The sequence below is a fragment of the Sceloporus undulatus genome, chromosome 2 (genome assembly GCF_019175285.1).
Source record: "Sceloporus undulatus isolate JIND9_A2432 ecotype Alabama chromosome 2, SceUnd_v1.1, whole genome shotgun sequence".
Taxonomy (NCBI): domain Eukaryota; kingdom Metazoa; phylum Chordata; class Lepidosauria; order Squamata; family Phrynosomatidae; genus Sceloporus; species Sceloporus undulatus.
In genome coordinates, this window is record NC_056523.1 from 121,367,670 (window position 1) to 121,380,868 (window position 13,199).

The 13,199-nt window shown below is 37.9% G+C and overlaps 1 protein-coding gene across 3 annotated transcripts in view; it reads right to left on the bottom strand.

Moving 5' to 3' along the window:
• The window catches only part of GABRA1 (gamma-aminobutyric acid type A receptor subunit alpha1), a 46,158-nt gene that overhangs the window by 9,978 nt on the left and 22,981 nt on the right, over window positions 1–13,199 (bottom strand). For all 3 annotated transcript variants that reach the window (XM_042453352.1, XM_042453351.1, XM_042453353.1), the window contains exons 5-8: window positions 11,252–11,472; window positions 9,352–9,434; window positions 6,127–6,270; window positions 1,353–1,505 (exon numbers count right to left, since the gene is read on the bottom strand). In XM_042453352.1, the coding sequence (XP_042309286.1) occupies window positions 1,353–1,505; window positions 6,127–6,270; window positions 9,352–9,434; window positions 11,252–11,472 (601 nt within the window). The remainder of the gene's footprint in view (window positions 1–1,352; window positions 1,506–6,126; window positions 6,271–9,351; window positions 9,435–11,251; window positions 11,473–13,199) is intronic.

The window sequence follows — 13,199 nt, forward strand, 5'->3', positions numbered from 1 at the left end:
ATTGGACTAGGATAGTGGGAGATCAGAGTTCAAATCCTTGCTCCCACTGTGTCACCTTGGCTAAATCACCCTCTCTCAACCTCAAAGGAAAGCAAGGGCAAACACCCTCTGAACAGATTCTACCTAGAAACCCTATTTCTGAACTCAACATTTTAATGTTGATACTGCTTTGAAGTACTTACTACTCCTATAGAGATTTTAATAAGTTTCATGGTGCAGAAAATATGGATTTGGAGTAATAAATAGATTTACCAATTTCATAGAATCATAGAATCATAGAATTGTATAGTTGGAAGAGCCACAAGGACCATCCAGTCCAACCTCCTGCCATGCAGGAAATCACAATCAAAGCATCCCAGACAGATGGCCATCCTGCCTCTGTTTAAAGACCTCCAAGGAAGGAGACTCCACCACACTCTGAGGGAGTGTGTTCCACTGTCTAATAGCTCTTCCTGTCAGAAAGTTCCTCCTAATGTGCAGGTGGAATATCTGTTCCTGGAGCTTAAATCCATTCTTCCGTGTTCTAGTCTCTGTAGCAGCAGAAAACAAGTTTGCTTCATTCTCAATGTGACACCCCTTCAACAAACTACCAGAGGGACTCCAGCAAAAAGAGACAAGATTTGAAATAAAGGGGCATTATTCTCTCTTGGAAACCTCTCATTCATAGATGACTCTCAAGCAGTCAACAACATTTATATGGGGAGAAACTGGGATTCAACAAACCAGTCCTGTCCTACTGCTGTGTTCTCTGCTGGTCCTACTCACACTATCCACAAACAGGAGCTTTTCTGTAGAGTAGAAATCTGCTTTTGTGAACTCTGTCTTACTACTGTGACACCTATGATGTCACAGAAGCTTAAAAGTGAGAACTACCAAAGTGCCACTTTATTGATGTAGCCTCCTTGCCTGCAACCATGGTGTCATGCAACCAAATACTGTAGTTATCAATACCCTAAATAGTATGCAAAGGCATCTTGTAGCACCTTTGAGACTAACTGAAATAAAGAAGCTGGTAGCATGAGCTTTCGTAGACTTGAGTCTACTTAGATGAGGATTTCCCCGTGAATGATTTGTTGCTATTTATTGCCTGTTTATTCCTGGGATAATGGCACTTTAATCACCAGATCGTGTGCAAATGTTAATTGCAATTGTGCAATGTTCATGTGATTTTCGCTGGTTAAACCCCCAATTTTCCACGTGTGATAAAGTGTGATAAAGCTCCTGCTACCTGCTGCTTTCTTTCATGTAATCTCACAGGTGCTACATGATCCCTTTGCTTACTGACTTTCTAGATTAAGCTATGTCCTTGAATTCTAATACTCTCAATAATTATCGTAATAAAGGATACTCACCAAATACAGTTCTAGCTGGAACAGATTCTCTGTTGAGCCAAAAAGAGACCTGGGACAGAATCACTGTCATAATGCAAGGCAGATATGTTTGAATGACAAAATAACCAATCTTTCTCTTCAGATGGAAATGGGTTGTCATCACTACGTATTCTCCTGAATATGAGGACCAAAAAAAAAAAAAAAAATCAGTGCAATCCTTTGCAAAGTACTTGAGATAAAATACTTTATATTCTCCCAAAGTAAATCATTCAGAACCCGCTATTTGTTTTTTTAAAGAAATGCATCCATTAAGAAATTACACATGTTTATGGAAGAACTAATCAAGACAATCAAGAATATAATATAGAATTCTTAGATCAGAATTTCTGAAGCAGGCAACCTGATATTTAGGAAAGATAGATTTTGTTAGTAAATTCAGTAATTCTCCTTCTTCTTAATTCCAGAGTTGGAAAGAATCTTGGAGGGAACTTTTGCAAAGTTCTTCTCTTAGCATATGATGGCTAAGAGTGCACAGATCACACCATTTATCATTGTTAATACCCACGGATAATGCTGTTCACTCCCCTGTATGGTGAACCATCAGTGGCATAATATAACCTTATTTTGTTGACTGCTTAGGAGAGAAAAACTAATAAGGATTCCAATCAGTTCAGGAGTCACAGATTGTTCAGTGTGTGGTATGAATGGACCAGTGAAGAGAATAAGAGAAATGGCCTTTTTTAAAAAGAGAGTGGATTTGTCCAAATGTCTTTTTGATCATTTCTTGATCAATGAATTCTAAATCAGTTAGGTGGCTTTCATCTTTTCTTTAAAAAAAATAAGAAGAAAGTGCTCTGCTAAAGTCATCTGTAGCATCTGCTCACTTTGTAATGGCTTTTATGAAACAGCTTTTTTCCAGAAATTAGGCAGGCATCTCATTTTTAGTATAATCATTTGTGACTATTAGTTGAAAAATTAATATCTTGAAAAAAAATCAAATTCCTTTGAGATCAGATAATGTGGCATTGCAGGCAGCACTGGCAGAACTGAAACAAAATAACTGTCAGCAAAGAAAAGAAGTTAGCCAGTCCAGTGATCAAATGAAACCCTCTGCAAAATTAGTGGTGACATAATATAGTGTCAGGCTATTTTTAAATAAAAACAAACCAGCAAACAACAGAGTTTAACTGCTAGACTCCAGACCCTAGATTCCCTTGGCCCTAGCAGCTGGAACTTCTGGAGGTTAAAGTCCAGCAATTTCTGTGGTTTCAAGGTTGGGACGAGCCACTGGTTTCAGGCAGCAAAAGCAGGCATCGAGCTCCCCGCAATCCTCATGCAGATTGTATGCTGTCTCTAGCAAGCATGACAAAAAGCTCCTTTCTCTCCTGTTGGCCATTCTGACTTTGGTCAAAGCAAGTGGATTCCTCAGTCACCATTATGGGTTGCCTTGTAAAACTGATTGGCTGAAAGAAAGTAGCCCCTCTTTCACATAACACATAAGTAAAGACCAGAATTCATTCACCATCCATGTAGTAGCAATGGTTACCAGAAGTACTGATGACCTAAAGCTTGACATGATAGCCAGCATGGTGTAGTGGTTTGAGCATTGGACTATGATCCCGGAGATCAGTTTGATTCCCGGCTTGAGCCTAAAAGGCAAGTCATACTCTCCCAGCCTCAAAGGATGGCAATGGCAAACCCCCTCTGAAGAAGCCTCCCCCCCCCCCAAAAAAAAAAACTGTGATAAGCTTAATTTAGGGTTGCCTAAGTCAAAAATGACATGGAGGCACACAATAATAACAAAACTCAAGTTGCACATTTTTTCTTATATTTAATTTGGAGGACAAAAAAATGATTTCATAGCAAGTACTGATCATTCTTTCATTAAATAAAGCAAACATAATCCTATTCACATTCCTTTACCAAACAAATGCATTAACAAATGCAATCCTAACCATGGATACTTTCATACTGCACAATGAGAGCATTATATTGCACCTTAACTACCATTGCTCTCTCCTATGAAATCATGAGAGTAGCAGTGGAGGGAAAGGCATTTGGAAACTTCTGCCTCAGAGCTCCACTGGGACCTCTGAACAAACTGCAAACACAAGGATTCTACTGGGTGCACCTAAAGGGGGATCACAGTATTATAACTATGTAGTGTGGAAGTCCTCCTGTTACACACAGAATTCCAATATACTCAGGATAGAGATCACTCACTGGTAAATGTGCATAGGATTGCAGCCTAAATCACATTTTTATAAGAAAGACACATTTCAACCTGTCATTGAATCCCTTCTGCTCTATACTGTTTGTGTGTGCATTTTAATGGATGAATAAAATTCTGTAATGCTCCCCTTCTAATTCACCAATGTCCAGGTTCATGTTTATATTTTTCTGAAACTTCTGTGGACCATCCTTGATGGGTCTCCCTTCCATATACTTTACCATCCAATAGTCTGTTAAATCATTCACACTTTGAAAGGATCAAAACTTGATTAATGTCTACCACCAAGAATTGTATTTTATGATGTTAGGGCCAGTCCAGAGAGAGAAAAACATGGCTTGGAAGCATTGTGTCATGGGCATCTAGGGGTTAAAATCTGGTTGAGACACTTGCACCTCCTTGTACCACATTGTATGCTGTGAATGTTTCACACCAGATAGGTATAAGTATGGTGTAGTATGGTGTTTTTGTCACTACTTCAAAGGCCAGTTTGGTTTGCAAACTTCAGTCCTGCTTGGAGCTTGGCAAAACATTATATCCAAATAAATATATTATCACTCAGCCTTCATTCATGTTTCATAGCTCAGTAGGGACTGGCACCTAGATACCACAAGTTCCAGACCATCACACTGGCTTTATGAAAGATTTTAATAAATTACCTATTACTTTGGAATTTGATCTGCAAAAAACTTCCCTAAGTAACATTGTATTCTTGTGTTTATAAACCAAATGGATAAGGACTAAACAAATTCACATTTAAATACACTAGCTATGCAGACAATGCAGATTAAACATGTGAATATGTTGGTCAAAATGTATGTATATCATAAGCAGACTCAGGAGGCTCAAGCAGATCTCTACCCTCTCCTATCTCTTTGTATCTCCAATTCAAAAGTAAATCTGGAGTCATGTATGTGCAGAATACAGGGTTTTTTTAACTGTGTAATTTCCTCCCCCTTTATTTACCCTAGATTTTGTTTGAGTGCTTATCTACGATGCCTAGATGGATAGACAGACATATATATGCAATTTATTTTCTCTCTTGTTAGGTTTCTATTATTCCTTCTCCTGTTATCCTTAGCAATAATTTAAATGTACTGCCGATGAAGATTTCTCCAGCAATTTAAAAGGTGCAAAGCCCTGTTGTGAACTGTTGTAAAATAAAAATTACAAATTTTCTTTGAAATTTAATGTTTGATGTTGCTCCTTCCATAAGACAACAGTTTTTTTCCTATTTGTTTTGCTTCTGTTTTCCTGTTTTTGTTTTGTTCCTTCTGAGTTTGTGCAAACAACTTGTGCAGAACTTGGCACTAATCATAAATAACAGTGATTAATGTATTTTAATCCATTGTGTTAATTTTGTTCTTGATGTCTTTCAAACTGGGATTCCTTCTTCTTCTTCTTTCTGCCTGAGCTGCCTCATTTCTGACAGCATTGACAAAATGCTGTGAATAGTGACTTGAATGTTAACTATGTTCTTCCCATTAAAAAAAACATTTCTGATTGGAAAGAAATCTGCAGGACCTGTGGACGATTCCTTATGCCAAACTTCTTTGGGTGGAAATAATGACTTGTTTGGTAACTTCCGGGCACATTTCTAATACAGCCAACACTCTCTTAGAAGCTTATTTACAGTTCATCATTAACACGGAAAGCATATGTGTGTGACAGGGAGATATATAGTATAGAGCCTTAGACCATGGATTCAACTCCTCCAGCAAGAATTTTTGCTCTCCATGAAAGAGTGATTAGGCTTAGTTTATTGACCAAACAGTAGTGAGAACTTTTCATGATCTCACCAATCAAAGCTGGTCTTTTCTTTCAGGGTCATGCAAAATAAACTAATTTGGTTGTTTGGATAACCCAGATCGTTACAGAATATGATGGAATATTGCTTAGAGCTCTGTCAGTTTCTGATTCTGAGTTTCTGAAAAACCACTCAACAGGATACCAAATATTATAGTTAACATCACAGAACTAGGAAGTTGAGGTAATATTTTTATTTTTATTTTATTTTTTAAAATCACTTTCCTTACTATGTAAGCCCCAACTATAGGAGACCCACTGAATAGAGTGCATGCACGTGTTCTCATTGATTCAATGGATACACTCTAGTTGGGACAAATAATTGTCCCAAGACTGCTGTACATTTTCCTACCTCTTCACACTTGGATCAACAATTGTTGGTTTGAAGATAGAGACTAGAATACTTTGAGAGGTTGGTCCAAGGGAAAAAACAAACTACATCTAGATAATCAACATACCACTGTGAGTAACTTCAGCAAATCTGTTTACTAAAGAACGCCATTATTACTTGGAGGGAAAAAAATCAAGGTCAAACTGGATTTGACTAATGATATGTAAACACACACACAAACCCACACACACTATTTCAGTTTTCGGTTATTTTTTTTCTATTTTCTGGGTTAATATTATCTTTTAAAAATCCATGGAGTATATACAATTTTTAAAAATCCATTTTATGCAATAGTTATATATTTTACTCCTTATCTACACTATTTTCATTGATTTGGCATGATGAGAAAGGTCATAGTCATCACTCACCTGTACTGGACTGCACTATTCCAGAATCTACAGTTTGTCCCATGAGATCATATTGGTTCAGCCGAGACCCATCTTCAGCTACTACAACAGACAGTGCAGGTTCCTTTGTCCACTCGTACACTACTTCTGATTTTGTGTAAGCATCTAAGTGGGAAGGAAATAAGTCATTTCCAAAGGTGTGACTTTCTGTTTGTTTGTTTTTAAAAGGAGTGGGAGGACACAATGGCCATTCCAGTTCTGATCACACAACATTTGCTTGGCTGCCCATCTTTCCAAAGAGATTATAATTTCTTCCCATTTTTCTTTCTTTTACATCAACAACAATGCAATGAATTCAACAGCAGAACACTACAGTATATGCTAATATTAATATGCTGCCCCCTCCCCAGTGATTCATCTACACACCACAGAATAGCAGAAACATATTTGTCATTCAGATATTCCAAGAGTCTTCTGGATACACTGCCCAAGATCCAATAGGATGGTTCTGCTAACAGTGGAACTACGAGGTGAACAATCTCCCTTCCCATAGCTCTCTATGTACCCTCAAAAACTGCTCTAGAGGGCTGGGGGCAACTTTCTGAAAGAGGTTTTCAAGTTAATAAAGCGCTGCAAGGAAGAAATGCAGAAATCCATGTTATGCTAGTCCTTGGGTGCTTGTATTACAATCTATTTAGGTCACTACATTTTTTGAAATCACTACTTTTCCCAAATATGTTCCCAAGCATATCAAACCAACCTGTAAGAGTAAAGGTGAGTTCTCCTACATCACTCACTCATGACTCAATGTATGCCAATAGGGAGAATCACCTGAATATTCATAAATCTTAAATTCATATACACTAGAGCTTCTTTTTACTCCATCTGATCACCAGATGGTGATCTTTAGACAGTTCAGATTTTCATCCCAAAGCCATGAAACTGCTTTATTGATAAGCTGATTTGAACTGAAATTCTATGGCACACACCTCAGAGTCTTTGCTTTTCTCTTATCTAATATATGTTGTAGTCTAATTTTATTAAAGGACTTCTTTTTTAAGGAAGAGTAGCACAAGATCTGGAGCTCATCCACCACTCCTATCTCTCCACATGGCAATGGCAATATTTTTCAGTTCACTGTAACTCACTCCATTTAAAAATTCAATAAGAAGTAATAATGGAACTAGTGCATTGAATCCTAAAATAGCACTAAATATTGCCACTGACAAGCTCATTTGCATTCTCTTAAAATATCTGAATTATTGTTCTGGAACTCCAGTATATTAACATTCCCACAAGAATAGTGTGCACTAGTTCTTTGAAAGGTCAGTGTTGTCACCAGAACCTCTTTTGGAATGCTAATATTTTCAAAAGGAAGAAATTATTGGAGCTGCAATCACCTCCAACACTTTTCAAATCAATTCAGAGACACAGACATCTTAGTCTGGAATATCAGTATACAAGGTGATCTTTTAACACCTCCAGGACTGAGCAAAATATTCTGTAGCATAAGGTTTTGTAGACTTGGTCTACTTTCTTAAATAGAAAAGTCTATAAAAGCTTATGTTACAACCACTTTCTCATAGTTAGTCTCAAAGGTGTGACAAAATCCCTTGGCATATTTTTCAGATGACAAACTGATATGTTGTGGAAGAATAAAATACAAGATATGGCTTATGTTACAATATATGGCTTATGTTAAAGGATATGATGTGAGGGCAAGGAGGGCTACTGAAGCTCCAAACAATAGCAGACACCCAGGATTCCCAAAATGAATAATGAGTATATTAGGAGAGAATTTGGGGGTAAACCATCTCTTGATAATTCCCTGTTCCCACAAGCTCCAATTCCTTGCCCCTGGCCCTGTTTTCAAAGTAGTCTGCAGAGTCCTGAAGAGAAAACATGAAATGACAGCCTGAAGGGACACCAGTGCTTACTTATGATAACCACTGGTAAGAGCCCTGTTGATCTTTAGGAGCCCTTTCACACTGCACAGTGATAACACTATTATTCTATTTTAACTGCCACAGTTGCATCCTATGGAATCCTGGGTTTATAGTTTATTCAGAAGCACCAGAAGTACTCTTTGGCTGAAGGTTCTAATGGCCCCTCCACCTTAATGGTCAATTCCAGATTTAAGCTCCAGATTTTCAGGCAACATCACCGTGGGAACCTCAAATGGAACAAAAGGCTGATGTTTCATCAGGGTTGCATTGATGTGCTGAACTGAACAGACACCCGTCACATGCTCATGTTCTACCAAAATTCATGCCAGTTTTCATTTTTAGTAATTAGGCATGAGAAAGTCTTCTGGTGAGGAGGTTCAACCAAAATGGAGAGAAGGCCTGTGTTCCAATGGGGTGTGTAGATAAAGATTTACTAATGGTTTACACACATTTTTTTTTTCATTTTTTGAATAAGACTCCACTGACAGGTTTCATCAAAACCTTTTAAAACATCCTGCCGATCCCTAAATATTTTAAATGGATAGAAATAGCATAAAATAATGGCTTCTTCTTCAAAAATGTTTGAGAACCAGTCCTTGCATTCTTTGTAATTAGTACTGAAGTTGAGATTTGTCTGATAAAATGTAACTGCAGCCAAACGTAAATGGAAAGTTTCCATCTATAGTTGCTGTTTTCTCACAGCACTTACCTATACGTTGACATCGTGTATAGGTCAAGGGCAGGTTTTGGGACCAAAATTATGGATTTTGATATGACCTGTGGATAAGTTGAAGGTAAAACCTAGGGGCATATAGCAAAGGATCTAAAGGAAGGAGCAAAATAAAATGGTGCCAAAGAACTTACAAGATTCCAGCAGACATAACATTTTGTGTTCACATTAAAGGATGGATGAGAGAGCTGAAGGGAGGTCAGTGCTTCCAGGACAGATAATGCTCTTGCCTTTCACCAGGGGATAGTTCCTTTTTTATGAGTTAAAGTACAGTACTTACATTGATGCATGGATCAGTTGGCTCATATTTTTGGGTTAATTTTTTGACTAAAATTTCCATGACTTATACATGAATATATACTGTATGCTCCACATGTCTGTAGAGAAGCCATTTTCTCTCTTTGGCTATTGCCTATGCCAGCTATTGGATTATGTTTATTCATGTAGAAAATCCCCATTAAAAGAAAAAAGCCTACAGAGACTGAAAAATATGTGCACACACATAAAATCCCTGCCTGGCCTGTGGAAAGAAGGTGAGGAGGGGGAAAGGGATTTGTAAAGTTAACTTACAGCTTCCAAATTTCAGTGGGCAAGCATGTGCATCCATGGGAAAATCCTCTAAATGCATTGGACATTCTGCTCTCACTGTGAGCCTGTCAGGATTGGTGGGAAAGCCGTGGACAAGAGAACCGTTTTAGATCAAGAAGTGGCTTTAATGCAATTTATAATATTTTTTTTAAAAAAGCATGCATTCAATTGCAGTAAGGTTAACGCATTGTCAAACAACCATTTGCACAGGCAGAAATACATTTGCTTATTTGGATCGTTCTTTCTTCACTTCCCATTTAAATTATCTTGTACATTCATCAGTAGAATGTAGATCTTATACCACAGTTCATGTCATCCCAAAATTGCTATATATATGCTATACTAGGACATTCAGTTTTTCTATTGCACTAGCAGGATAGAAATTCACAATGAACTATTCAGGTAAACTGAGAAGCCAGGAATATTTTATTTATTTATTTATATTGTCATAAAAGCCAGTATCCAACACGTTTACCCAAGTGATCATTTCAGTAGGGCTTCTCTGGAATAAGGAGTTGCAATTTGTAACTGAAGAAGATATTAATAAAGTTAAATTTCTACTAGAACTTTAGTTAATGCCCCCCAACCCAAAATTCACTACTTTGGGAAGTATCAAGTTATTCAGCTTCTGATCTTTACATTCAAAGCAGAAAGTGACTGAATACAGAGAGTCAGCAATGTATTGCTTATTGTTTACATTTGTATCCTATCCTTCCTCTAAGTAATTTATCCATCCAATTGCTGATTCTGTCTTCATAATAACATCGCAGGTTAAGTAAAAACATAATGATTGACCCAAGGTCACATAGAAAACTTGATGACTGAATATGTATGTTAGGCTAGGTAATATAAGAAAAATTGGAGGTACTTTATATAGACTATTCACCTATCTAGTCCAGTGATTCCCAAATTTTAGTCTTCCAGGAATTTGGGACTTCAACTCCCAGAAACCCCAGCCAGCTTGGCCAACAGTGTAATTCTGGAAGCTGAAGTTCAAAACATCTGGAGAACCAATGTTTGGGTACCACTGATTTAGCCCAATAATGTCAGCACCTCTCCTCCCCCTTCTGGAGAACAAAAAGAGCATCATCACCATCTTACTTATATCCAACCTTGTCCCCAAAACTGGGACTAATTGGTAGCATCTCTCCAGGTGTTCAAGTGGGATTCCTTCCTTGCCCTCATCAGAGATTCCTAGTGGTCTCTTCCCTGAGTATAAACTAAACCTGTCCATGCTTAGCTTCTGAAATCAGATGACATCAACTGCATTCAAGGTGGTGTTCCTTATCCTAGAAGAATACTCTTCCCCACCTCTGCAGGAAAGACCAAAACCATTTTGTTTTTAAAAAGACTTTCCCTCTTGTATCTTTCCTGGATAAAGACAGTCTTTTTCAGACTACAAAACAAGGATATTTATTGGGGTTGCCCAAGCAGATTAGAAAGGTCTATCTATGCTCTCTATCTAATGAGATGTTTAGCTGCACTGGAACTTGTAAAGGCAGTATGCCATTCTTGGTTCCCTCTCCCCACCCCTAGTGAGTGCGTTGGGGCTGCCAAGTGAGACCAAGCCCTGTTTCTCATGGTGCTGATTTGTGCCAGTGTGCAAATTACTGATTATGCCACAACAGCTACAGCTCATCCATAAGACTGAGCTGTAAAGGTCTAATCCCCAAACTTGTTCAGTGAAACATGAAGCCTTTTGTGCATCCCAGAGAATTGAGTGGAACTAAATAAGCTTAAAGGTCAGAAAGTGAAAAGATAAACACAAATGAGAAGAAAAATCAGTTGTATCAACTTATCCTTTTGGGGATATGTCCTTCATTTCAGTATGTAAAATTCTACCTATTTCATAAATGAGAAGATGCCATGTTGCAGTGCTCACCTCATTGTATAGAGTAGAGTTCCATCTTCTGTAATCCTCAGGAGTTTGTTAGGCATAGTCATGTTGTGTGCTACTGATTTCTTTCCATTGTGGAAAAATGTATCAGGTGTCCATATTTTGCTGGCCATTAAATTATTAAGCCGGAGGACTTGCATGGGTCCTTTGAACTTCAGTCTTTCATCCCTCCAGCTTTGCCGGAAAAATACATCTATTGTGTATTCCTAAAATTAGATAATGGGGAACTTTGAAAAATAGTTCATTTTACAGTGGGAACACTGAAGAGGAAGTTGCTCCAATAACAACGCTGAGTTTAAAGGAATCACAAGCATGTATTGATCTTGTTTGCCATTTAATTTTGAAGGCAAGAACGCAGGGGATAAGTGAAGGAAATGGCAAGGTGAGCCCTATCTCTCATAAAATGAGCCCTGAATCTACAAATAAATGGGAGTTCAGCTGGCTATGGGCAGAGTCCTTTTTAGACTGGGTTCAGGAAGCCATTTCCTAGCAGTTTGCACTTCACACAGTCACCACCACCACCCTCCCAGGACTTGACAGATACTGAGTTCAGGGGCATGTTAAACTATGCGGAGTGTTACACATGCCTATTTGGTGTAGGATCTCAGCCAAGTGTCAAGTTCTACAGAAGACTTCCCTTTATTAGAATAAGTTAAATTCAACAGTTAAAAAACCCAAGAGGAGAAAGAGTAGAATTTGCACTCTGCAAATTAGGATGAGTGGATGTACAAAAATACAATGTTTTATGCAACCATGTGGCCTCTTTCATCCTCTTCTTTTGGTTTTGCATTACCCCTTCTTTGGGAATGCCTAGGTGTCCATTCTAGTGGTGTTAAGAAGTTGCAGAAGTCAAGACATTAGGTTTGATGCCAAAGGGAATATTTCAGTGGGAGGTTCTGCAGGGTCTGTTTCAACCCTTAATTTTCTCTGTCATAGATAATCAACTTCTAGCAACCCCATTCACTGAATAGCTGAATTGCAACCCAGACACACAAACCTCACATTTATGTTGGCTTTTCATAGTAAATATTCTCATTGTTGTAAAGTGAAGCCAAAACAGTCTATCAAAACTTTCAAATATATAGGCATATTGTATTTATATCCTGTGAATCTTATCAAATGTGTCTGAGCAGCTTACACATGGGTCCCAGATTGCTTCTTATCCAAACCAACGTACAAGCCCTAGCTCCCATCCTAAAACAGTTATCATTTATCTTTATGCCATTATTTCAGAGCATTTCCTGGATTCACAGGCCTCCAAGCAGATGCACAGAACTAAATAAAAGAGGCGATTTGGGGAGTATACATGTTTCCTTTAGTAGACTTCAAGTCTCCTACTAACTACTAAGCAATAACCAATTTTGAATTAGTTATTTCACAATGTCAGTTTTTAGCTCCACTGACATAAATTCAGTATTTTTTTCTAAACTTGTGAAATGCTAAGCAGAAAATGGAATCTGCAATTTTGTCCCCATCTCTAAGCAGGGTTACAATGACTTGATTCTAAAGAGAGAGAGAGATCCATAAAATACATGTCAGCTGCAAGGAATGATACACCAAACTACAGTCACCAATGGATACACTTTCAACTACAATGGAAGATCCATAAAGAAACTTTTTGTTTTTTAAAAAGACTACTCATGGCACCTAGCTTTATATCTTCAGTTTTGTCCTCTCCGAGTATCTGAGGTAAAAAAGGCAATTATAATAATGGACATGACATTTACATTGGGTCCAATGTGCATAGACCCCCACCATGTGTAAGAAGGAACCAAATGACCTATATACTTCAAAATTGTATACATCATATCATTACACCCAGCTACTTGAAATGAGATTTATACAACTATAGGGGCTATAGGCACAATTACAGTCTCCTTGCATCATCATCATCATCATCATCATCATCATCATCATCATCATCATCATCATC